Source organism: Myxine glutinosa, chromosome 11, assembly GCF_964187855.1.
Source record: "Myxine glutinosa chromosome 11, kmMyxGlut1.1, whole genome shotgun sequence".
Classification (NCBI taxonomy): Eukaryota; Metazoa; Chordata; class Myxini; order Myxiniformes; family Myxinidae; genus Myxine; species Myxine glutinosa.
In genome coordinates this window covers 118,042,874-118,069,840 of record NC_136271.1, presented here as the reverse complement: position 1 = coordinate 118,069,840, position 26,967 = coordinate 118,042,874, and the positions used below count along the sequence as shown (strand labels likewise).

Genomic DNA, 26,967 nt, shown 5'->3' with positions numbered 1-26,967 from the left:
ATCAGCCCGCAGGCCACCACTGCATGCTTAGCTCTCCACCAGTCAGCGAGCCGCTTCCTGCTCGCCCCCCTCTTTCACCAATCAGTGAGTGCCTTCTTGCTCCGCCCTGGCCAATCAGCGAGTCCCTTCTTACCCCGGCCTTCCTGTTGGTTAACTCCCACCCAATCACTGTCCTGGGCGTGGCTCTTGGCCTGCCCTAGCCATATGTGCCTGTCAGGCGGGATTGTTAGCCCTAGTGCTTGATGCCTAGCTTCCGGTTCGTTTTTATTATTAAGTGTGGTTTAATGGGCACTTTCTCATGAGTGTCTATGGTGTGGTGCCAAAAGGGACAAAGGAAATAAATCACTGAGGTTTGACGAACAGGGGAATTAACATAATCCCTATAACCAGTTAACATGCCCCATTCCTCGTAATGGGGACAGATATACAACTTATCCGACATTCAGGCTAAACAGGCCCTCCACTTATTACTTTGTGGTGGGTCTTCTTCTTCATGACAGTCGGAGCATGATACCTACACAAGTCTACCTGGTCTAAAGTATCTCTATCCCACCGACATAACAATATATATATTGTTATGTCGGACGACTGCGCTCGGAGCCAGACCATCCTTGACGACTGCAGACTACTGATTGAGATAAAATGCACCACAGAACACAACGAAACGGTTATTTTATTATCCTTCCCATCGTGTGTATTCGAAGTCTGTGAGTGGGGACACCCAACCTAGGTTCTAGTTTTGATCATCACGTTTCCCTGTCCCGATAGTTGTTTTAAATAAACCCTTTTATTATTTTCTTTTCTATTCAAAATCCCGTGTTCGTGTGAGTTTAATCACTTTGCAGGTTGAAGACGCTGGCGCGTGCGCGGACCGTGTGGTAAATCTCGCCGCCACTTCATCCTCTTCCCTCCTTCCTCCTGTGCGTGTATAGTAAATCCGCCATTGAACGTCGCCTCGGAGTCAAAGCTCGTTTTGGCCATCCGCGATTCCCCCGTCTTAACCGAGGGCCAATCAAGCGACAATATATATAATATTATATACTATAAGAGAGTCGTTGGTCTGTCTGTGTCTGTGTCGCCATTTTTCTCAGAGATGGCTGAACGGATCTTCATCACACTTTCAGCGGTTCATCAGTGAGTGACTGGGAGTGTTTTAGGCAAAAAAAAAAAAAAACAATTGAAAAAAAAAAGTACGTTTTTTTGGATTTAAAAAAAATCGCTCTATAGTTCCTAAGTCTTTTTGATTCATGACAGTTATAATTATATATAAGTACACATTCCCTTAAATAAATACAAAACAATTTGCAAACATTTGAACACAAAAAAATCAAACAATTTCGGAAGTGTACGTAGTTGGTAGTAAGGCTTCTTCTTCTTCTTCCTGAATGTCATCATACTTAACTCAGAAACGGCACAGAACTCAAAAACTCAGAATCGGCACAGAAAATGAACGGCACATTCAGCAGCATATATTCAACAAAAAGGTGAAATTATGATTTGACATTTTTGATGGATTCTGATTTGGATGTAATTGCTTTTCCATTATATTTGCCCTCATTTCAAATATGTTAATGTTTCTTTTTCGCTTGAGCAATGCCGGGTACTCCAGCTATAAACGCCTATGTACTTTACTCGGGGTACAAATACAAATATAACTTTGTCTGGGGGGTAACATAGTCTATGTGGCCACGGCCTCATGCGTGGGTGTGGGGGACTGGGAGAGGGGTGTTAATTCTCCATGTAAATGTGCACCATGTAGCACCACCTGGTCTTGGTGGCAGAGGGTATTACAATTTTCTTTTTTACCTGGGCAACACTGAAGTTAGACGGTATTACAATTTCCTTTTTTTACCTGGGCAAACTGAGGTTAAAGCACTTTTTGCATGGGTAAAAAAATTTCTCCTTCTCATTCCCCTCCCCCAAAACGGAGGAGCCTGTCAAAGCCACCCCCCCCCCCCCCAAAAAGATGTATATGTAGTGTATCTTTCCCATCCCTCCCCCCTCACCTCTTCCCTTTCCACTCCCCCCACTCCCTTCCTCACCCCTCCCTCTCCTGCCCCTCCCCTGTGTTGTACTCCTGCTAGTACATATATACACAAAGAATTAAGTTAAGCACCCCTACACAACGAATTAAGGTAAGCACCCCCTAATATATATTCTTTGTGTATATGTATACATTGGCATATATTCTAAGGTATGTGAGATCAAATAATGAGTGGTATGACATTAGCAATTATCCATTGATGAAATGCAGATGAGTGCACTCGTAGGGTTGAGTTGGGTTGAGTAGTGATCCGATCACGTGTGTCCTACACACGTTATTGACGCAAAGATCGCTAGAGGTCTTCTCAGAACAATGACTGTACGTTAGAAAACATAAACGTCATCCACACTGTCCGTGATGGACCTATAGCTCCATACTTAAATTGAGGTGAAAATATGCCTAAAATTCCCAAAAAATTTCACCTTAAATTATTCAGAATAAAATATTGAAAACGGCATGATTGTTATGTTTTTATGTGACCATAATATCACTTCTCCAGAAAATATAGCAATATCATGGGTATATTACACTGTTTTGACGACAACAAACTTGTAATGTGCGAGGTTGTAAAAAAACGGGGGGGGGGTGCTTAACTTAATTCTTTGTGTATATATGCGCACACACTACCAATCATTGAGACGAAGGCCAATCCTTGAGACAAATTGCAAACAAATTACAAGTGTCAGTAAATGCAGTTGCTTGTGACATTAAACTACATAACAAAACTGGTAAAAATGCAGATAGAAAATGTTCTGGTCGACCAAGAATCACAACAGAATTGCAGGACAATTAATCCGAGTCACCAGTCTGCGCAACAGACGTCTTACAGCACCGGAAATTAGAGCCCAGCTAAACAGCTCCAGCATTGCAACTGTTTCAAGGCATTCTTTTCTCAAAGTTACAATTGCCTGTCATTTTTCTGGCGTTAGCTGAGCTTTGGCACCCATGTTCATGCAATCTGAAACACAAAAACACTCTAGATTGTATGGCTGGCCCTTCTGTAAACATTTTTTGCAACGCTTGACAATAATAGACATTGCACGTGATGAAGAAACCAAGCACAAACATTCATTCCATGCAGAGCAGAGTATTTGTAAACAGTTTTTGCTCCTGAGGTGAAACATTAATAACATTAACTTCGCGTTTCAGTTTGGATTTAGTGTTGCACTTTTCGACCTATTTCCAAAAATTGCTTTAAACCTACGTTTCGCACAAGAAAGATGCATTGAAGCACAATATATTATCAGTAGATAAGCAGAAATACCTTTGGTTCACATCTTATGTTCGTTTTGCACATTAAACAGTAAAGTATCAAATATATATGTATGTATACACAAAGAATTAAGTTAAGCACCCCCCCCGTTTTTTTACAACCTCGCACATTACAAGTTTGTTGTCGTCAAAACAGTGTAATATACCCATGTTATTGCTATATTTTCTGGAGAAGTGATATTATGGTCACATAAAAACATAACAATCATGCCGTTTTCAATATTTTATTCTGAATAATTTAAGGTGAAAATTTTTGGGAATTTTAGGCATATTTTCACCTCAATTTAAGTATGGAGCTATAGGTCCATCACGGACAGTGTGGATGACGTTTATGTTTTCTAACGTACAGTCATTGTTCTGAGAAGACCTCTAGCGATCTTTGCGTCAATAACGTGTGTAGGACCCACGTGATCGGATCACTGACTCAACCCTACGTCTCATAGACCCTGTAAGCCGTCGTATGCGTTGCTGTGGCAGGTTGTTCCATTCCCGATGTAATGCACGTTCGGGACATGTTGGGACGACAAATTGCGAAGATGGTCCCTCCAATAGCCAATCTGGATGAATTGGAACGTGCATTATATCGGGAATGGAACAACCTGCCACAGCAACGCATACGACGGCTTACAGGGTCTATGAGACGTAGGGTTGAGTCAGTGATCCGATCACGTGGGTCCTACACACGTTATTGACGCAAAGATCGCTAGAGGTCTTCTCAGAACAATGACTGTACGTTAGAAAACATAAACGTCATCCACACTGTCCGTGATGGACCTATAGCTCCATACTTAAATTGAGGTGAAAATATGCCTAAAATTCCCAAAAAATTTCACCTTAAATTATTCAGAATAAAATATTGAAAACGGCATGATTGTTATGTTTTTATGTGACCATAATATCACTTCTCCAGAAAATATAGCAATAACATGGGTATATTACACTGTTTTGACGACAACAAACTTGTAATGTGCGAGGTTGTAAAAAAACGGGGGGGGGGGGTGCTTAACTTAATTCTTTGTGTATATATATATATATATATATATATATATATATATATATATATATATATATATATATATACATACACACATACACACACACACACACACACACACACACATACATACATACATACATACATAAAGGCAAATTGCACAAATGTTGTGGCAAAATTAAGATGTGCTTCAATCACACCCAGCTTTGTGCTGGAACAGAAAGCTGGAAGCCATATCGTTTGTATCGTCGCAGGTTTTCCATGCGAATGACTGTGTCGTGCTTTTAGGGAATAGTGTCCTTATTGCAGGAAACAAGCAGAAGTTCTGGAATCTTTAACTCCATTTCAAAATCGAACAGTTTGGACAAGACGACCTGTGAAGGTCGCAGCAAGGGAGGCGGGCTTACATGTTTAGGATTAATGTATGTAAGTAAGAGAGATGAGCTATGCAGGGTTAGCGGAGGTAAAAATGATTGCGGCAAAATGGGGAGATGACATGAGATGACGGTACACTTACTGATATTGTTTTGGCTAAGCAGTTCTTGGTAAAAGGGGTTGGAGCAGAGTGGAGGGACTCAGTTCCCACCCAACTGTGTTCGAACAAGTGACACCCATACCCCATCACACCTTCCTCCTCCCTCCCTCTATGCATACAGGGGTGTCCCATAACTTTTGGTAGAATATTGTAGATGCAGTATCCTTTTGTCTATTATACTTCAGATATTTTAGGTGATCATCAGGAATGTCCTAACAATTTCAGGAACCTCACCAACGGATGTTATGTATTCGTCCAATTGCTGATGTTCTCTTGCAGGACTGGTGCACCTGGCTCGGGGAGCATTTTCTGCACACGAGTCGAGGGTGGTGATGCTGCACACGGTGAGCCCGCGGTAGGGCCCGGGCGCACTGAGCGAAATGCTCAGTTCTGTGCCGTGTGCAGTGACTATGCCTCAGGATACCACTATGGCGTTTGGTCATGCGAGGGCTGCAAGGCATTTTTTAAACGAAGCACGCAAGGTACAATCCATAATTTAATAAATCAAAATGCTAATTAAAAAGAGCAATTACTTACGCATCAACAATATCATTCTGTTTTGTGTACTTATGAAGATTTCATCTAAATATTTTACATACTCCCAGACTACCTGGCACTTGCTGAATACAAATCTTGTCCCACGTTCTCCAATCAGACCACCTCCACGAGATCATTCTATTCCAACAAATGAAGAAAACTCTGGAAACATCCTAAATTATCCATATATGTAATATATCCTCTAAGTCTGTTACTGATTCATTCACAATTGTCTCCACTCGAATGCTTTATTTGGAGTTTTACTCATTGGTGTGTTTCATTCCATGTACTTTAGTGTGTCACTTTGGAGTTTGTTGTTTTTTTTCCAGACATGTTCCACAATAATGGCATTCCCATGGAATTTTCTCAAGTTATTACAGAGTTGATTACAGATTTAGTTCTACTTCACTTGTCTTTACGTTTCCTTTGCGTTTGCTGTGATCGTTGTGTTATGTAATATATTTGATTGAAACGTACCAATTATAATTAGTACGAGGTCGATTTTATTACTTGCAAAATCGAAGATTTTTCATTCCGGTATATTGGTTGGTCTTGTGCGTTATTCTGTCTGTTAGTCTGTCTGTCAGTCGCCTACAGGTCACAATTTTAAACCGATCTTAACAAAACATCGCCAGATATTCGAGTTTGTCATAAGGAATAACCCTATTGATTTTGAGGTCAAAGGTCATCTTGAGGTCGAATTTCTAAAATTGCTATTTTTCAACCGATTGACTTAAAAATTGAGCAGCATTTGCATATCGAGTCACTAAATTGGGGAAACAATTTTTTTTGAGGTCAAAAGGTCAAAGGTTAACTCCCAAAATCATAAATTTTCATCTGAAAAATCATAAATTTTAATGCGATTGACTTGAAAATTATACAGCAATTGCATAGTGCCTCACTGAATGAGAAACCAACTATTTTTTTAAGGTCAAAGGTCAAACTTCTAAAATCATCAATTTTGATCTGAAAAATCGTCATTTTTCATCCGATTGACTTGCCAATTAAACAGCAATTACATAGTGCATCACTGAATTGGGAAACCAACTATTTTTGATGTCAAAAGGTCAAAGGTCAAAACTCAAGGTCAAAATTCTAATATAAATTTTCATCTCAAAAATCATCAATTTTCATCTGATTGACAAGAGCTTTGATTAAGATCGTCAATTATAATCTTAATGAAATGGACAATTTGATGTATCCATGGCAACTTTTTATTTTGGTGAGGGGTGGATTTTGCAAGTGTCGTGCTGTGCTGGCGTCTTCTTCTTTATTTTTTTTTACTTTACCATCACTGCATTTTATGTGTGAAACTCAATCTGGTTCTTCCTCTTTATGACAATATAAGGTTTTAATACCTCTTTTTATGCAGATGCTAAATGTACAGAATGAAGACCAAGTCTTGCTGGTGAAGGCTTGTGTCGATGTGTGTCGGCCGACAGGTATAACAATATAGATGAAGGTAGAACTGTGACAAAATCCGGTAACAGGTTGATTGTGAAATGCGCATTTAAAGCACTTTTAAAAGATGAATAGTGCGATTGGGAAACACATTTAATGCAATATTAAAATATAAACTCGACACCTCTCATCCATGACAGCCTCGACCACGGTTTTATCACAACGAGCTGATTCGTCACACGGTCACGGATTGTTTAACCCCAATATGAGGCCGTTCAAAATTATGTAACGATATTTTTTAGTGAGCCGTGTTGTGTGCGTGCTGACAGATTTGGTTAAACCTTACTAATAATTTTTATGCAAACAAATCTGGACAGTGTATATATCAAGAAAACCAGGATGAATGAATGAATGATCGTTTTAAGGCCATTTCCCCCCCGCTAAAGCAGGGGTTAGCCTTGCGGGCCCCATGACAATCATGGTTCCCTGTTTGAGGCAATGTTTTTATGGCCGGATGCCCTTCCTGGCGCCAACCCTTAGTCGCCTCTTACGATGCGCAGGGATACGGCGTACCTATTCTAAACCAGGGTACACACCGGGATCATTCATCCCAGCAAGCTGGTACTCAATTTGCCGACCTCGGAAGGATGACAGGCTGAGTCAACCCCCCTGGTGTTAATTTAGCGATCGACCGGGATTCGAACCCAGGATCCTAGGATCCCAAGCCGGCACCCTAACCGCTAAGCCAACACCAGGCAAGAAAACCAGGATTTGGTGGTCGTATTTCATCTGGGTGCCATGTTCATGGTGGGTGGATTCGAGCGGCAAATATGGGTGTGGACCGAAAGCTGTCCGACCAATGGGTGCACATTTTAAAAAATTAACCCCCCAATAAAAACCACAACAACAACAACAACCATGTGGAGCTCTTGTAGGCCTGTGACATGTCGCAGTAAAAATAGGGATGATTGTTCACTATAACTTGTTGATCGCTTCTCATACGATTATTGTAAAACAACTAAGGGGTGATCGATAAGTTATTTATTTTTCAATACAGTCTATTTTCCCAGTACATCAATACACTTGCTCCTTTCGCCTTTCTTTGAAGCAATCCCTTCATAATAAAACAGTTGTGAATGCTGCCGAAATACATCTCTGACTGCATCGGTCATCTTCAATTGTTATCTATGCCATGATTCCACAGACATACACCTTCAGATTTCAAAAGAGATCACTCGGAGATTGATCCAGACTGTAAAGATGAAAATTGAACAGTTACAGACCAAAGGAAGGAATGGCAGCCTGTGTTATATTGTCGCACTGAAGCAGAATGCCACGACTTAGCTATCTCTCATCGGGGACTTCCCACAATTCATAGATCTGACACGCTCCAGAACTATACCGATGGAAAACATGCGTTCAGGTACATGCCAGCAAGAATAAAGGCAGATGCCATTTTTTTCCGGTTAAAACAAGAGAGTTGCCGATAACCACGATGAGACGATGTTCGTGGAGTTTATGCAAAGTAAATGAAAAGTCGGTATCCTGAAAGGGCCAGCAGGACCTCATTCCATTCGTAATGCCAAAATGAGATTTAAAATGTTTCCTTCGAGTACAAGTAAGAACAAATCAGTGGGACACGAGGCTGGGGATGTTGGCAGCCGAGCGTACAATTTGACATCCCATGCCATCGGTCTGGACCCCATTATGAAATCTTATCAGATATTGTGGATTGCGGTGGCCTGTTTGCGTTACCACATATTCTATGTACTCTCGTTCTCTCGTCTCACACATTTTATGTGCTTTCATTCGCGTCGTGTTACGAAGCATTCAGAATCGTCACGGCAATTATTACAAACTAAAGACGGAATCTAACTGCTTTATCGACAATTTATGTTGCTATTGTATCCCGAGCACGCTCTAGTGCTCTGTCACGTGTTAAATTATTTGGATGTTACTGAAGCATGGTAATAGAGATTTACCATATTGTGCGGATTAAATTTCTTCCATAATGGCTTATGATAACTTGTATAACTTGTTAAACAAACAAGCCAGCCATTATAACTATAATTGTTTTATTCATTTTTATGTGTACAAGATTGAGGCTCATGTAAGAGCAAGCACATTAAACACAAAAAACGTAAACGGACACATAAAACATAATAAAGGGAGGGGGAGACAAGATGGGGGGAGAAAGGGAAGCACACAAGCACAACAGTAGAGAACAGGGACATCGGGAGATCTGTGGAAGGGAGAGGGCTGCGGGGGTGGGGAGAGGAGGGAAAGGATACACGGTATTAAACAAATTGACACTAGGAATTTCAGGAATGAAGTCGGAGATTTAAAGAGGTGGATTTGGGGTGAATTAGCGGGGGCAGAAAAGATAAAGGTTTTGGATGGAGGAAGATCAGAGATGGTGGTGAACAGCTGTTTTAAAGACCTGGAGGGAGGAATGGGATTGAAGAGAGTGAGGGAGTTTGTTCCAGAGGTGGGAGAAAAGAGGAATGAAAGAGTGAAGGTGAATAGAGAGTCTTGATTTTGGCAATTTCACCACAAGAGGGTTGTTGGCAGTTATTGTGCGACCTGAAGGAATATTTGGGGGACATGGTTGTGGTTGTCACTCTCAGTCTTTTTTAATGGAAATCGTCCCAAACAAGGTGTAAAGGCACTCTAGGTAAGGGGCTAAGGGAAGGTTAGAAAAACATAAGAATAAAGTAGAATATAATTTTAAAAATACCAATAAAACACCCAAGACACAGGAAGTAGCAGAAGTCAGAAAGTCAACAATAAAAGTCAATTTTATGAACCGTGATACCTTTTGACTGTACATTCATATTCTCGAGCCGGAGATTGAACATGTGAATGCTACATTTTGATTGTTGGTTTGTGTATTCTTAGATAAATGCATTGAACAAACGATCCCAAGACAAGTGCTGTGCTTGTGGTGGAATAAGCGGGGAAAAACGGTGCCGTCCAGATATTTAAATATTTTTTTGTATAGAGTCAAGGCTTGTGGAAGAGCTAGAACACACAACGGATCAGGACGCAACATGACAAAATGAGTGCCAGAAAGAGAGGAAGGAAACGGCAACAGCGGGGCAGAGGAGGAAATCGACGGGGACGGACAACGAGGGATGCGTGGGTCACAATGAGATGTAGGGGAGAACGCAAGTGGTGGACAAGATGGACGCAGAAGCAAAATTTGGTGGTGAGAAAGTGGGGGTGGTTTGACAAGTCATGGTTTTGGATGGGTGATGAACGCAGATGGTGGTGAACAGCTTTCTGTACTCTTACATTGTTCACACTGTTTCTTGCAGCTGATCTTAAGACTTTGTCTATAAACCTTCGAGCTGATGATTTTATCCATTCAATATCAGATGGCAAATTGTCCAATCTTCCCAGACATTGAAGCCACGTTGAGGATTCGTGAAATTTTGTGTACGTGAAATGCTCTTCTTCATGAGTGATTTGTAGACATCTACTTGAGGATACACAGGATGGCACCGATCAATTCACAGCTGCTTCTCGGAAATTCGGACTCGCGATTTAGTCAGGTTCACTATGTTAACAAATATAATTTCGTTCAAAAATTTTGGAGATTAGCAAAACTATACATTTTTGGAATATTCAGAGCATGACGAATCCAAAAATTAATGTTGGCGTTTGCACAGACACATGTATGGCCGCCATTTTGGATTTTCAAAATGGCCGCCATAAAATACATATTTTACGCTATCTCGGCTTCTAGTCAACCTAGAAACTTAATTAAATATGCTAATACTATGTTTTCTGGGTCAAGGAATCCAATAAAGGCCTCAGAATAGTGCTCAGGATTATAGAAAAGCAACAAACAAAGGTGATTGAAAACCATTGTCTTTATAGTTGTGATATAACTGTATTACATAATACATGATATTGCAAGTCCTTTGAAGTTATAGGTATGGGTTTATAAAGCAAGAAAGCAGCCTTGTTAGTATCAGATTGAACTACAAGTCCGATGCACAGGATCGACTAGGTCTATACCGTTCAGGAATATGCTTTTACAGATCTGCATCACTGTCCTGAGCGTCATTTTCGGCAAAATTAATTCGCAAATGCCAACATTAACTTTTGGATTCCTCATGCTCTGAATATTCCAAAAATGTATAGTTTTGCTAATCTCCAAAAATTTTGAACGAAAAAACATAGTGAACCTGACTAATTATAATGTAAGGAGCGAAGCTTGAGGTATTTTACTGTCCAAATTTCCACCAAATCCATTGTATCAGTCAGAAAAGATGTACATATCTGGGCAGCACAATTTCATCAGACAACTGTATCGATGCTGAGATCACCAACCGCATTGAAACAGCACCAAATGCAGGTGGTAGCTCATTTAAAGCTGTTTGGCATCAGTCAGGTATTACTTTGGTTACTAAATGTAAAATATATCATGCTCTAGTATTAACTTCACTTCTACGTTGTGTTTAATAAACATCGTCGCCATTAGCGGTAACCTACACCTGTGTGCAGAACGAGTGAAACAGCAACTAAAAGTGGACAACATGTTTTGCTAATACTTGCGGAGATATGCCTCGACACCATTCCAACTGGGTTTTGTGGGAATGGGAACATCGGGAATGGTCATGTTATTTATTCCTGTGCGTACGTAACCGAGGATTCTCAGCAGGAATCGTCTTACAGGACACAAGTTGGTTAGTTCCTCCCGTCCCACTTGGGACATTGGGTTGCGAGGTCATACGACATGCCATGATAGCTTTAATTAATTAAACACGACTCCACCATCATATCAAAACCTTGGTACTGTATACATATATTTTTGTCTAAGCTGGTTATATTTAGTCACTACCTCTTTGCCCTTCCCTTCGGCCCCCAGTTCCAACTATTTACAGTGCCATTTTGGGCCTATTGCAAAATGCACAAGATAGATGGATTGGGGCTGCATTGGGGGGTGGCGATGGAGGGCAGCGGGGTGATAAGCTGGGGAGTAAATTTAGAAAATGAAATATGAGTAGGGACCGAATGGGGTCATTTGAGAAAAGGGAACAGAGGAGAGGGGAGGCGAGGTAGGAGGTTCAAGAAAAGGAAAGGAAGGTTGCGAGGAGATAGGAGAAAAAGAGCAGAGAATCATGGAATGTACGGAGACATACCTGGCAGGGTTGGCCGGGAGGGTGCAAATTCTGCCATTTTGCGGATCTACAGTGCATTCAGAAAATATTCAGACCCCTTCACTTTTTTCACATTTTGTTATGTGGGATATCCAGGATGTGAAAGCCCACAGAATCTTGTTTCTCACAGTCTGAGAGTCCTTTAGGTGCTTTTTTGCAAACTCCAAGCGGGCTTTCATGTGTCTTTCACTGAGTAGAGGCTTCCGTCTGGCCACTCTGCCATGAAGCCCAGATCGGTGGAGTGTTGCAGTGATGGTTGTCCTTGTGGAAGTTTCTCCCATCTCCAGACAGGATCTCTGGATCTCAGCCAGAGTGACCATCGGGTCCTTGGTCACCTCTATTACCAAGGCCCTTCTCCACCGATTGCTCAGTTTGGCTGGGCGGCCAGCTCTCGGAAGAGTCCTGGTTGTTCCAAACTTCTTCCATTTAAGAATTATGGAGGCCACTGTGCTCTTGGGAACCTTCAATGCAGCAGACATTTTTTTTGTAGGCTTCCTCAGATCTGTGCCTCGACACAATCCTGTCTCTGAGCTCTGCAGGCAGTTCCTTCGACCTCATGGCTTGGTTTTTGCTCTGATATGCATTGTCAGCTGTGAGATCTTATATAGACAGGTGTGTGCCTTTCCAAATCATGTCCAATCAATTGAATTTACCACAGGTGGACTCCAATCAAGGTGTAGAAACATCTCAAAGATGATCAAGAGAAATGGGAGGCACCTGAACTAAATTTCAAGTGTCATAGCAAAGGGTATGAATACTTACGTCAATGTGATATTTCAGTTTTTTCTTTTTAATAAATCTGCAAAACTTTCTAAAATCCTGTTTTCTCTTTGTCATCATGGGGTATTGAGTGTAGATTGATGAGGGAAAAAATGAATATAAACTATTTCAGCAAAAGGCTGCAACATAACAAAATGTGAAAAAAGTGAAGGGGTCTGAATACTTTCTGAATGCACTGTATATGTAACTTGAACATTCCCCTTCACCTATGTTTAGTCATTGCAGAGTTAGTGTCAACTCAGCATCGATGTTGTGCACAGTTACTGACAATTAGGTGTTCATTCTGTCCTCACAGCACATTTTGGCACTTTTTATATCCAGTCAAGGAAGTTAGTTACTCAAGTGCTGCTTAGCATTCTGGAACTGATTTTGCTTCTTTAGTTATCACACTGAGGTTAACTTTATCGACGTAGCCTTGAACTCACCTGCAGGGAGCTGAATGTGCGTTCTTTGTTGAAGGAAGCATTCATTGACGTTGTTTACGGCTAATAGATTTTTCTCTGGAGAATCTGTTCGGCTAATTATCCGTTTGTCCTTTGTCCAGGTTAAGTATATAAACACTACAATTTGGAACACAGCAAAGGACGTGGCTAATTTTTCCATAATTGCATGTGCAGATGGGCTATTCAAGGAAAAGGCAGTGCTTGGTATAATGGGAAGATTTAACACTCAGTGTTTGGAACTCTCTGGCCATTGTTTGGGGAAGGGAAATCTGGTGAATTGGAAAACATTTTGATTCGTATTTAACCAGAGGTAGACATCAAAATAGCAAATGATAAATATCTATTTTTTGGTTTAATAGTTTCAGCCCCTAAACCTGCCCTTGAGGTTCCAGAAACATCTCCATGAGATTGGTGATTTTGTTGCAATGCGAGAATCGTTCATAAACATTGGTTCGCGTAATTTGCTTTGTAAACGCCATCGTTTGTCACCACCGTAATTGCTCTCATCCTGCATGTAGTGCTCAGCTGGCCACGGTAATGAGATTTTTCAGATGCGCACCTTTTGAAGTGCCTGCGAGATTATCCTTTATGCGTGGCAATGTCCATTCTCCTTTGGAACAACATTGAAGCATCAACATGCAATGTGTCGCAAATTGAGTTGCTTTGAAGTATCAAATGTTGAGATAGCTGTATTTGGGACCAGGGAGGTGGGGCGGGTTAGGAGGAGCGGAGGTATCCTGGTGGTGATGGCAATTTTTATTCGCTGGAACAGTTGCAGCTAGAGAGTTCATAGAACACCTTACCCCACGCAGGCTTGAGAAGAAAAGGACATGGCATGGTCTGTGAGCAGCAAATTTGATTGGCCGACATGGCATGAAATATTTTGTCCAAGTACTGCTAAGCGAAAGTGTTTTGAAAGCGCCAAAAGGTGATTTGTGTTCTGTCGTGGTTAAGTATATAATTCAATTCAAATAAGTGTTTTAAAGGTTGCAGAAAAAATAATCCGGAACTTGGCGGTTGGCTTAGCGGTTAGGGTGCCGGCTTGGGATCCTAGGATCCTGGGTTCGAATCCCGGTCGATCGCTGAATTAACGCCAGGGGGGTTGACTCAGCCTGTCATCCTTCCGAGGTCGGCAAATTGAGTACCAGCTTGCTGGGATGAATGATCACGGTGTGTACCCCGATTTAGAATAGGTACACGGTATCCCTGCGCATTGTAAGAGCGTGACCAAGGGTTGGCGTCAGGAAGGGCACCCGGCCATAAAAAAAAACATTGGCTCAAACAGGGAACCATGATTGTCATGGGGCCCGCAAGGCTAACCCCCGCTCTAGCGGGGAAAATGGCCTTAAAACGATCATTCATTCATTCATTCACTGCTAAACGAAAGGGTTTTGAAAGCGCCAAAAGGTGCTTTGTGTTCTGCCGTGTTTAAGTATATAATTCAATTGAAATAAGTGTTTTAAAGGTTGTAGAAAAAATAATCCGGAAGTTTACCACCATTGATGCAGCGTCTTTTACACCACCTTATTTAACACGTTACATTACTTCTTCGTGAGTGTTGTTTGTGTCCTTTATGACGTCACTAAAATCAGTAATTTTCCTGTTTGGAATGAGTTTCAATTTTGTTTGACTGCCAGACAGGTAGACAGAGTAATACGATTGTCTCACTCTTATTGGGCATGTGCAAAAGGGACTAATTGAGAGCCAAAGTACTGCTAAACTACAGGTACATTTTCCGATTCATGTTCCAATTCATGTTCAAAACATGTAATGTTCACTTGAAATCAAGTTGTTCTTCAATCATAAGCTGACGTTTCTCGACAGACAGACAAAGTGAACCAATTTCCTACCTCGGCTTTTTGCTTGACGCATGTGTGATAATTACAACTGACAAGACAGACCCTTATAGATCTGCGTGCCGACTCGAACACTCGCTCACAAGCACACACGCTGACACATATACCGATTACATTAGCCTTGCCAGCTTGGTGTTGGCTTACTGGTTGAGGTGGCTGGTTTACGATATTTGGGTCCTGAGTTTGAGCCACTGTCATGCCGTTGATTTACACCATGTGGGTTGACTTAGCCTGTCATCCTTCCAAAGTTGGCAAAATGAGTACCAGACTACTGGGACAATCAGGCATTCGAGTGTTCTGCATCAGAGTGGAGACCCAGGGGCGGATCCAGGGGGTGGGGGGTGCAGGCGGTGCGCACCCCCCTCTTCGATCCAGGATGAGGGTGCAGGCGGTGCAAATCTGCTGAACTGTTGGACCAGGGAAGAACACAAGGAACTGCAGAAACTTCCAAGAACGCACGAAATGCCGTTTCTGACGATCAATTTTTTTACATTTCCTGGGGGAGGACCCCCAGACCCCCCCTTTTATCCCCCCCCCCCCCCCAGCGCTATAGTTTCATGCACCCCCTCGTCTTTAAATTCCTGGATCCGCCCTTGAGACCCGTCCATGATTGTACCCCCGAGCGAAGAGAAAACTGCCTCAACAATCGCATGCGTCTGAAGATGTGGAAGGAGTGGTTCTTCTTCCTTTTCCTCCGCTTCTTCTTCTTCTTTTTCGTCTTGTTCTTCTTCTTCTGAACACTGTCCAACGCTTCAGGAACGGGCCACGCCAATAATGCAATTCTTAATGGACAAAAAATAAAATAAAATCGTACTATAATTTAAAATTATTCGAGTTCCTTTACAAGCAACTTCAATGCAAGAGGAGGCCATTAGGCCCCTCGAACCCGTGTAATTGTTGTCAAGCTATGGTTGCTTGTCCATGTTCTTTCCCCTTTTAAATGCTGCACGTCAAGTAAGGAAGCAAACACGTATTCGACCAGGGTAGGTTTTTTTTGAAGTCTTAGCTATGACTCGGCCGGGGCCGAGTTTGAACCGCCGAGCCCTCCCAGACTCCGAACGGACGCTCTAAACGTCTAACCGTTATGCCACTGAATCTGTTTAATTTGTGGAAGTATCTCGGAAGGATAGAACGAAGTCTTCCAAATTATAACGGATGGAATACGTGGTGAATAACAAACCAATGACGTGCTGTAGTAAAAATAAGTGGCTTTTGAATTTTGAGAGAAAATTCGGGAATTGAGAGTAATCTCTCCATCTCATTTGGTTTCAAAACTTTGAAGCATACTTGAAAAAAAGTTATCCTTTGGCTAAAGAATGCCTTTGAGAAAATTGTTTTGCCAAAATAATTTTTCCTGATCAGTGTTAACTGATTTTTATGTGTTCCTTATTTTTGTTTGAAAAATAGATTAAAGGAAGAATTTTGGGAAAGAAGGTGTAGTAGTAGTAGTGGTGGTGGTGGTGGTGGTGGTGGGATGACCTCCATGAAAGTCGACATGATTGTGATTTTAATGACTTATTTATCTCCATTATGGGTAACCGTCAGGACTTTATCATTGCCACGTCTTTATGGATGCCATGTTGTCATAATAAGGACCGTTTCATGCCTCTGCCGACGAAGTCGCCGGAAGCATTATGTTTTCGGGTTGTCCGTACGGGCTAAACCTCGTTTTTCTCAGCAACCATATGTCTGATTGAGGCGAAACCTTCAGGGTAGGAGTGGCACCCATGCAGAATGTTTTTATGACAATTGTGACGTCATAGGTCACGTGGTATGGCAGCCATGTTGGATTAAAAGCAAATAATTATAAAATTATTTCTCGGAAACCGCTGAATGGAAAAATTTGAAACTTCGCACTTTGTCAATACTCCCAATGGGGAACAAAGGCATGATAATGATGATATCATAGGTGAAGTGGTATACCAGCCAAAAATGTTTCAATCTAATTCCTTATCCTAAAAATCTGAAATTGCATGCACATGATCTATGACCTATTTGTATTGAAATATTAAATTTATGACATTATAAGTCACTTGGTTTGGCAACCATATTGGATTTAACCTAAAACCTTTAAAAAAACATCTTCTACCAAACCACCAAATCGATTGACTCGAAACTTTACGTGTATCATTGACTAGGCATGGCGATTAAAAGATGATCACGAAAACATCATTGGTCACATGGTGTGGCAGCCATATTGGATTGAAAGAAAATATTAAATAGTTATATCTCTGAAACCGCTCACCCTATCTATGCGAAATTTTACAAATACACCACATGACCAAAAGTATGCGGACACCCCTTCTAAATAGTTGATTCGGCTGTTTCAGCCACACCCATTGCTGACAGGTATATATAATCATACACAGAGCCATGCAATCTCGATAGCCAAACATTGGCAGTAGAATGGGTCGTACTGAAGATCTCAGTGACTTTCAACGTGGCACCGTCATAGGATGCCACCTTTACAACAAATCAGTTCATCAAATTTCTGCCCTGCTAGAGCTGCCCTGGTCAACTGTAAGTGCTGTTATTGTGAAGTGGAAACGTCTAAGAGCAACAACAGCTCAGTCGTGAAGTGGTAGGCCAAATTTTCCCCATTCTTCCCTGCTGCCCGGATTCGTCAGGGCAGCGCTGCCACAGACAAAGTGCCGATTGGTCCCCATCGACTGCCCCTTTCTCTCTTGTCTCTCTCTCCCTTTCTCCCTCTCTCCAACTTTGTCGTGGCCGTGACTTCTTGAAGGTGGGGTACACCATTCTGGATCTGGAGTATACCTGGGTCGCTCCTGGGAGATTGATCGGCTGTCTCTGTGTCACGGGCTTGTTAGAGAGAACTGTCCAGGGGTATACAACAACAACAACAACAACAACAACATAATTTCAGTTTTTCCACCCTCAAATCTCTACCCTTCATTTTCCCTGAACTGTCTACCCCATTGCTTTTCTTTCTGGATATCATAAACTGGAGCTATACCATCCTCTTCCCTCCACTCGAGAACGTCCACATTCATGAATGCGTAATATTCGAGTAGATGGGCCAAATGTGTTTTTTCCGTTCAAGCTGAAAAGCTTGATCCATCACATGTCTTTATTCACAATGCTGACAACACAAGAAAGTGCACATTGTGGACACGTGAACAGGAAGTAGTTTTAATGTTTTTGGGTTTGCAGTATCTACACGGGGCATTCAAAATGTTGTCGGAAAATGGTATTCATCGGTACCCGAGATATAATTGCATCACGCCATCATGGACAAACGCCAAGGGATATTGACCAAAGGTGTGATCCTCAACCATGACAATGTGACTGTGCACAAAGCCCATTTCACAGATCGATATTCATTCCCGTGGTTTCGGACAGCTGTTTCAAACATCACTCCCCCCCCCCCCCCCACCCCTCCCCCTCCACCCTGCCGTTTACTTTGACCCATGTGACTATTCTTTGTTTTTCACATTTGAAGTCCCACCTGCATGGCTGCACCTGTGAAGGTACCAAATATACTCAAAGGAAACATGTTCGTTGTTCATATCTGGGGCACTGTCTTGTATGCCACGGAACCATGTGGAAGTCGTTATATTTTGTTCACTGTTCAAACTTCCATGTCCACATTTTCCGACAATGTTGTCGAAGCGTTGCAGATTCTGAATCAGAACCTGAACAAAAGCCACAATCCAAAGGCTGAGGGAATGACGTGTAAGAGAATGAGTACATGTGTTGTGTGACTGTTTTAATGTGTACAACCCATACTGGCTACAGGAAGAGGATTCTTGATCTCAAAGTTATTGTATTGGCAAATAATTCCTGGCACAGCACACCACAGTTTGAAATGTCCCTTCCCAACCTACATGTCCATAATTTAAGCCTTTTTAACTCAACTGGACTACCGTCCAGTTGAGTTCATCACATACTGAACCTTCCGGCGTCCGTCATCTGTCGTCCGTTAACTTTTCGACGTTAACACTCCAGCGTCCACAAATATCAACCGATTCTGATCAAACTTGACATGCAGCATCGTTACCACAATGACCAGGTTGGTATTACATTTCAGCCCGATCCTTTGAAAAATGGCGGACTTAGGCGACCATTTTGTTTTTGGTCATGAAAACGACGTTAACACTCTCGCGTCCACAAATATCAACAGATTTTGATCAAACTTAGAATCTTTAACCCTTACCACACAAGGTAGGTTGCTATTGCATTCCAACCCGATCCGTCACAAAATGGCCGCCATAGGCCGCCATATTGTTTTCAGCTCCGAAACGACGTTAAGACTTTAACGTCCACAAATATTTATGGATTTTGATCAAACTTGGTGTGTGAGACTCTTACCACACAAGGTAGGTTGCTATCGCATGTCAACCCGATCTGTCACAAAATGGCCGCCATAGGCCGGCATTAAATTTGTCCAGTCAGTTCAGTTGAGTTCTGCTTCCCTGGAAGCTCTAGTTTTTTTTTTTTTACAGGAGCAAGGTAGAACTGACCGTGGGACAAACATAAAGGGAGTGATTGAACAGAAAAAGGGGAAAAGGAGGAAGACAGGAAACGCTGAAAGCCGTAAATAAGACTGCTGGGTTAGGAAAGGTTAATGGGGGTAACAAAGATCATGGGTCGGCATTGGTGATGACAAGAGATGGCGGTGCACTGATTGCTCGAAGCCGTGGAAGAAAGAGTGAGCTAGAACGACAGTCTCTGGTAGGTGGCTCCATAGACGTGAGGAATAACAGAGTTATTGCAGTCTGGATTTTGTAAGTCTAACCGGAACGTGGTTCTTGGAAGAACGCGTGCATCCTGTAGTTGCGGAGGAGGACTGAGAGACCAGAGGGAGCAATATTTGAGAATAGACGGAAGAAAGCAGAGATTGTTCCAGGCCGTTCACAAAGAGCGCATCACATGGTTTGTAAAACGATAAAATTCTGTGGTTCACAAGTGCCAGCAGATTGTTTCATCTCGTTCATTTCCTTGTGTAGGTGTTTTTTTGCATCTTTTGCAGAATATATTTGAATCTCGCTGGGAGTACCCCGGATAGATGCTATCGCACCGGCTTGCTGAAAACAGTTGGGCGTTTACGAGAGACATTGTCTCCAGTGTGCAGCCAGGCTGAGCCAAAACAATATATTCTCCTTTGTGGTCTCTTACTTCATTGTGGGGGTACCAAAAGGCTGGCACCACTTTATCAGCTGGAGATGTTTATGTCTGCTCTTGAGAAGTACAATTTTTTTAATACCTGGCTCTCATTCATTAACTAATTTTCACGGAGGTAAGGTATTTATTTTTACCTCCGGTACCGGAGGTGGACAGATGTGATCTTTTCACCCCTGTCTGTTTGTTTGTTTTTTGTTTGTCTGTCTTTCTGGCTGTGAGCATGATATCTCAAAAAGTTGAGGACGGAACCCTCCCCGCCCCCCATCCCTCAACACACACGATTTTGATGAAACTTGGCCACTAGCTTCCTATCTGATGCCTAATGACAGGTATTGACCGCATCAAAGTGTGCGCTCATTAAGTGGAACTATGGGGGGTGCTTTTGCCCCCCCCCCCTGCCCAAAATAGGTATTTATTCTCTTCTCCGAAACTACACCCACTATTTCAAATATCAGGGTCTGAGGGGATCGGTGGGGGGTTTGAGTGACTGTTGCTCCTGGTCCCGGTGAGCTTCAGGACTCGCGGTCCTATTTTTTTTTTTATGAAAAAAGCAAATCCCTATTTTGGGGGGGGTGGGGGAGAGGGGATGGGCGAGGCGGTCAACCCTGTGGACCTACAAGGTGTTTCAAAAAGAGTGATACAACTTTAAACATTTATTTACAAAGAAACAGAAACCTCAGGAACGTGAACCAAACATTTATTGAAAGCTTATGACATGGCATTTTCTATCACTGATTGCTATTGCAGCAAGTCACTGCTAGAGTTAGTGAGAGGCCAGGGTCTGAAATTGGCATTTACGCAAAATCCTTGTCATTGACGTTCTCGAAGTGTGCCCCTCTTTGTCTCTGTGTGCCGTTCAGCCTCTCGGTGATCTCCTCAGGTGGTTCTGCACCCCAGAAAATGTTGTTGTGGTTGTTGATGGCACCGTTTAAGTGGAAATGGGGTTCATCACTGAACCACATCAGGTTGATCCAGTTTGGGTACCGCTCCATCCTGTCACTGAGCCAATTGCACATATCAAGTCTCCTTCTCATGTCATCTTGACTCAGTTTATGCCTAATAGAGATGATGTGTGGGAAAAGTTTCAGTTCCTTAGTGAGGATACGCCAGACTGATGTTGGTTTGATGCCCCGCTCCTGGGAACGCCAGCGGTGGGACTTCTTGGGACTGTCCAATGCAGAATCCCACACGGCGTCAATGTTGGCTTGGCTCTTGGTTACTGATGCTGGCCTGCCACTGTTGCCCTTGCTCTGGTTCTGCACTGTACCCTTGTTCTCAAAATGTTTCACAATACGTTGAATGGCACAATTTGTGGGTCCATCACGTGTTCTGAGGTCGTATTCCCGGCAGAACCTCCGGCAGGTGTCTACATATGATTTAGTCTCATACCACAGAACCACCACTTTTGTCTTCTGCTCCACTGTCAATGGCATAGTTGAGCTATGGAGCTAGAAATCCCAGGGAACAAATAGCATGATAACACCACCAAACCCTGAAAAGGAAAACGCTATAGGTCAAAAAACAAAGAAATGGCAGAAAGTCAAAGTTGTATCAATCTTTTTGAAACACCCTGTACTTTGACTCCCGGTAGAACCCCTTAAACCCAGAACTTCTCAGTGCCGTTAACCAACTTTAGTACATCATGGGTGATGAAGGTTGTGGTCAAGTTTAATCGAAATTATGTGTGTAGTTTCGAAGAAGAGTTTCTGAGTGTTTACATACTGACTGATCGACGTACTGATGGACACCGCTCGATGCTAATATCTCACCTGAATTACGTTCCAGGTGAGCTAAAACTTATTATGATTATGATAGTGAGCCGCTGTTTTCAACGAATCTCTTCCCTTTGTTGGCGTGCCCACTAAGCATTTGCATTGTGCGATGGTGGTATAGTCCAATGTGGGACCCACAGCATCTACCACAAATATCGCAGGTATAGACTGGTCCTTGCGGAGATGGACGTTGGCAGGTTTTCATTTCTTGCCTCCGCTGTCTCTCGATAGCAAGTCTCACACATTGATAGTGGTCCAGGCCTATGAGGCAAATGTTACGCCAAACTGACCTGTTTGTGGCCGGATGTTCCCATGTGACAACTGGGATGGCATAAGACTTGAGTGTAGACTTAAGGACGTCCTGAAAGCACTTTCTTTGTCCACCACATGACCGTTTACCAAATATAAGTTGTACATAGAAAAACGCTCTTGGGATGCTATAGTCTTCCATGTGCGTGAGGTGTCCTGACCACCGAAGCTGGGCTTGCATCAGGAAATGCTCAATAAATTACTGTAGCTGTAAAGTGTTAAAATATGACCTCTTTCTCATCACCCATTCTTGATTTACTTGAGTTATTTATCTGCTTGGAAAATGCAAGCACAATACACGTCATCAAATATATGAAGTTTGGATTAATCATGTCTGCATGCAGGAAGCACCCCAATATCTGCTTGCAGCCTGCAAGAATGCCGTGTGTGTGTGTGTGTGTGTGTGTGTGTGTGTGTGTGTGTGTGTGTGTGTGTGTGTGTGTGTGTGTGTGTGTGTGTGTGTGTGTGTGTGTGTGCGCGTGTGCGTGCATATACAGGCAGCCACCGACCTACGAACGGGTTACGTCACTGAACTTTGTTCTTAACTTTAAAATTGCCTTCCCACTGCCCCTCCCCCCACTATGCCACCCAACCCCCACCCCTTTACAGTATTGCGGCACGTGGAAGAGCTGTAACACAGAAGGGATACGGATAAAAAGACAAAAAGAACAGCAGAAAGAGGAGGAATCAACCAAGAGCAGTAAAGAATGACAAAATAAAATGGAGGGTGACATGGACAAAATAGGGATGAGGGGCAAGATTCGAGCCCAAGCTAGACACAGCTTAGATAGTCAGGTTCACCATGTTTTTTCGTTCAAAAATTTTGTAGATTAGCAAAACTATACATTTTTGGAATATTCAGCGCATGAGGAATCCAAAAATTAATGTTTACATTTGCGTAGACACCTTTGCGAAAATGACCCTCAGGACAGTGATGAAGATCTGTAAAAGCATATTCCTGAACGGTATAGACCTCGTAGATCCTGTGTATAGGACTTATAGTTCAATCTGATACTACCTATAACTTCCTATAACAACCTATAACTTCAAAGGACTTGCAATATCATGTATTATGTAATACAGTTATATCACAAATATAAAGACTATGGTTTTCAATTACCTTTGTTTGTTGCTTATCTATAATCCTGAGCATTATTTTGAGGCCTTTATTGGATTCCTTGACCCAGAAAACATAGGATTAGCATATTTAATTAAGTCTCAAGGTTGACTAGAAGCCGAGATCGCGCAAAATATGTATTTTATGGTGGCCATTTTGAAAATCCAAAATGGCGCCCATTCAGGTGTCTGTGCAAATGCCAACATTGATTTTCGGATTCTCCATGCTCTGAAGATTCCAAAAATGTATAGTTTTGCTAATCCCAAAATTTTGAACGAAATTATATTTGTTAACATGGTGAACCTGACTAAGAGGAGAGTGTGCGATGGGACGTCCAGTGTAACGTCCTTAATTGCTATATGACACAGAATATGGTCCTGAAACTACCCAATAAGGGGTTTTTCCATCTCCACTATCAAACCACATCTCTTCTTTGTCATAATGGTCGATTTTATGGGTGCTCATCCTTTTATATGCTCAAGAATTCTCTGCTTGTCCTTTGCTATGGTCACCGAGTGCGAACCTAAAATGGCGACTGATGCTGCCAAGGAACGATCGGCCATGCCGTGCGGAGGATTCATGAGTGAAAATTTAACATTCCGCCCTGACGAGAGCACAGCTTGTAATCATCTCCACCCATGATGAAAGGAAGATCGCTGGCTATCCTCCACTTTGTTCGTAAGTCTGGGGCAGTGGGGCTGCCTGTACAACAAGAACCAATCACATCTCAGCCATAATTGGAGGGAATAACCAATCAGCTCTCACCTAATCAATTACCCCAGGTGGCTAGGACTTATCAAATACCTACAGCAACTCCCATGCTCTTTTAGCCAAAGAAAGCTGCATAAGGAAACCATGAAAAGCTACACAAGGTAAGCCCTTTGCTGTTTTAAAACCTACTCGGATTCCTCTACAGCTGCAAAACATTCAGTAGTACATGCATGAAAATCTTAATGTGTTATACACCGCCTCAGTCGTCAGACCGGTTTCATCGCTTATTGGCGAATCGTCATCGACAAACTGGATTATTGACGACATATCCACCACAGTGCCCCTTTTGATTTTTCTCCATTTTTCACATTTGGTGCCCCACCTGCGTGGCCCACCGATGTCCATCATCGACTAAGTAAATGAAGCAACAAAGACGTGGCTGAGGAAGCAATCTGGAAAACTTGTATTTTACTGGCATAGACTATTCAAAGGCCAAATGGTGCATTGAAGTCAAGGGACACTATACTGAAACATGTAAATTTGGCATGTCTACGATTTACTGTGAGTGTGTCATTTCCAGAACCTTTTGAACACCAATAGTCAGTCTCCTTTTGTAGTTTACACAATTTGCTGCACAGTGGCACAACTGCCGTTGCTTGCAATTTCACTTTGGGCATTGCATCAGCTTTTGTACGGTCAGGAGAATTCCTACTTGTGATACTATTTTCTCTGTGCAGCACATGTGAGCACAGCACGGCTCACGTTTTACATCAAATTAAACGCACATGTCGCTACTCTTGGGGCAACTTTCACAATGTGAAAACTGGATCTAGCTATTTATTAATGTGCAATGTGTCCTTTCCTTCTTTGATGATGCCAACTCCATGTCAGCAGTGCATGTAATGTAGTCTTGGCAGTGAGGGGGTGCGTACCTTACATCCATGGGTGCATAGCCCTTTGCAAAAGCATGCATGCTTCAAGAAAATGCAGAGATTTAAATGTGATGTACAGTACATTCAGAAAGTATTCAGACCCCTTCACTTGTTTCACATTTTGTTATGTTGCAGCCTTATGCTGAAATCGTTGAAATTCATTTTTTCCCTCAATCTACACTCAATACCCCATAATGACAAAGAGAAAACAGGATTTTAGAAGGTTTTGAAAATTTATTAAAAAGAAAAAACTGAAATATCACATTGACATAAGTATTCATACCCTTTGCTATGACACTTGAAATTTAGCTCAGGTGCCTCCCATTTCTCTTGATCATCTTTGAGATGTTTCGACACCTTTATTGGAGTCCACCTGTGGTAAATTCAAATGATTGGACATGATTTGGAAAAACACACACCTGTCTATATAAGGTCTCACAGCTGACAATGCATATCAGAGCTAAAGCCAAGCCATGAGGTCGAAGGAACTGCCTGCAGAGCTCAGAGAAAGGATTGTGGCGAGGCACAGATCTGGGGAAGCCTACAAAAAAAAATTCTGCTGCATTGAAGGTTCCCAAGAGCACAGTGGCCTCCATAATTCTTAAATGGAAGAAGTTTGGAACAACCAGGACTCTTCCTAGAGCTCGCCGCCCGGCCAGCCTGAGCAATCAAGTGAGAAGGGCCCTTGGTAAGAGAGGTGACCAAGAACCCGATGGTCACTCTGGCTGAGCTCCAGAGATCCTGTGTGGAGATGGGAGAAACTTCCAGAATGACAACCATCACTGCAACACTCCACCGATCTGGGCTTTATGGCAGAGTGGCCAGACGGAAGCCAAACAGTTCAATCTTGATTTCATCAGACCACAGAATCTTGTTTCTCACAGTCTGGGAGTCCTTTAGTTGCTTTTTTGCAAACTCCAAGCGGGCTTTCATGTGTCTTTCACCGAGGAGAGGCTAACGTCTGCAAAACTTTCTAAAATCCTGTTTTCTCTTTGTCGTTATGGGGTATTGAGTGTAGATTGATGAGGGAAAAAATGAATTTAAACGATTTCAGCAAAAGGCTGCAACATAACAAAATGTGAAAAATGTGAAGGGGTCTGAATACTTTCTGAATGCACTGTCGGTCGGTGAGATGCTTGTGGAGGTACAACATCAGCCTTATATGGAATCTTAGCTATTAAAGGATTGGTCAAACCCTCATCCTTTCCTACCCGAACAGTCAAAGGCCCCATCCCAGAAAAGCATGACAAATAGGAAACTTTAAACTCTGACTGTACATTATCTGAATACCCTAAGAGATAATTTTCAGAATGATTATATCGTGCCCTTCAGCTCATGTGGATGTGCAGTTGTGAGCAAACCGTGCAGTGATCATGTTACGAAAAAAAATCTAATATAAATTTGTAATTTACACATTGCTGTAGACAAGGCCGCAGCCTCAAAAATACGATCTCCTTCCTCTATGATGTCTTTTACCTTGTGTTAGATTCGTCCCTTCATTTTATAATCTGATTTGTCACCATTGAGAATTGAACCCAGAACCAGTCAACGTGGAGTCAGGTGCACTACCGCTACTAGGCTATTTGAAGTGAAAGTGTCTATCTAACTTATAGTGGAAGGTTGTATGTGAGGGTGTTTTGTGTTTTTACGGTGTAGCCCATAGGGCAAAGCCGTCTAGAACAGTGTTTGTCTGTCTGTATGTATGTATCGGTATGTATGTATCGGTATGTATGTATGTATGTATGTATGTATGTATGTATCTGTATGTATGTATGTATGTATGTATGTCGCCTCAAACATACACCAATCAGAGCTGAGGACATGGTCACATGACAGGGGTGAGGTGATGTGATTACGTCTGTGATGTGATTACGACTCCACACACCGCCATTTTGATTCCTGTGCCATTCAGGCCGAACATATTGTCGAACCTGTCATTTATCACAATCGCCAT

At 42.3% G+C, this 26,967-nt stretch overlaps 1 protein-coding gene across 1 annotated transcript in view; it reads left to right on the top strand.

Moving 5' to 3' along the window:
- Window positions 1-26,967, top strand: part of LOC137436933 (estrogen receptor beta) — a 276,557-nt gene that overhangs the window by 41,016 nt on the left and 208,574 nt on the right. Inside the window, exon 2 of the mRNA XM_068131172.2 lies at window positions 5,125-5,327. Within this exon, the coding sequence (XP_067987273.2) occupies window positions 5,125-5,327 (203 nt within the window). The remainder of the gene's footprint in view (window positions 1-5,124; window positions 5,328-26,967) is intronic.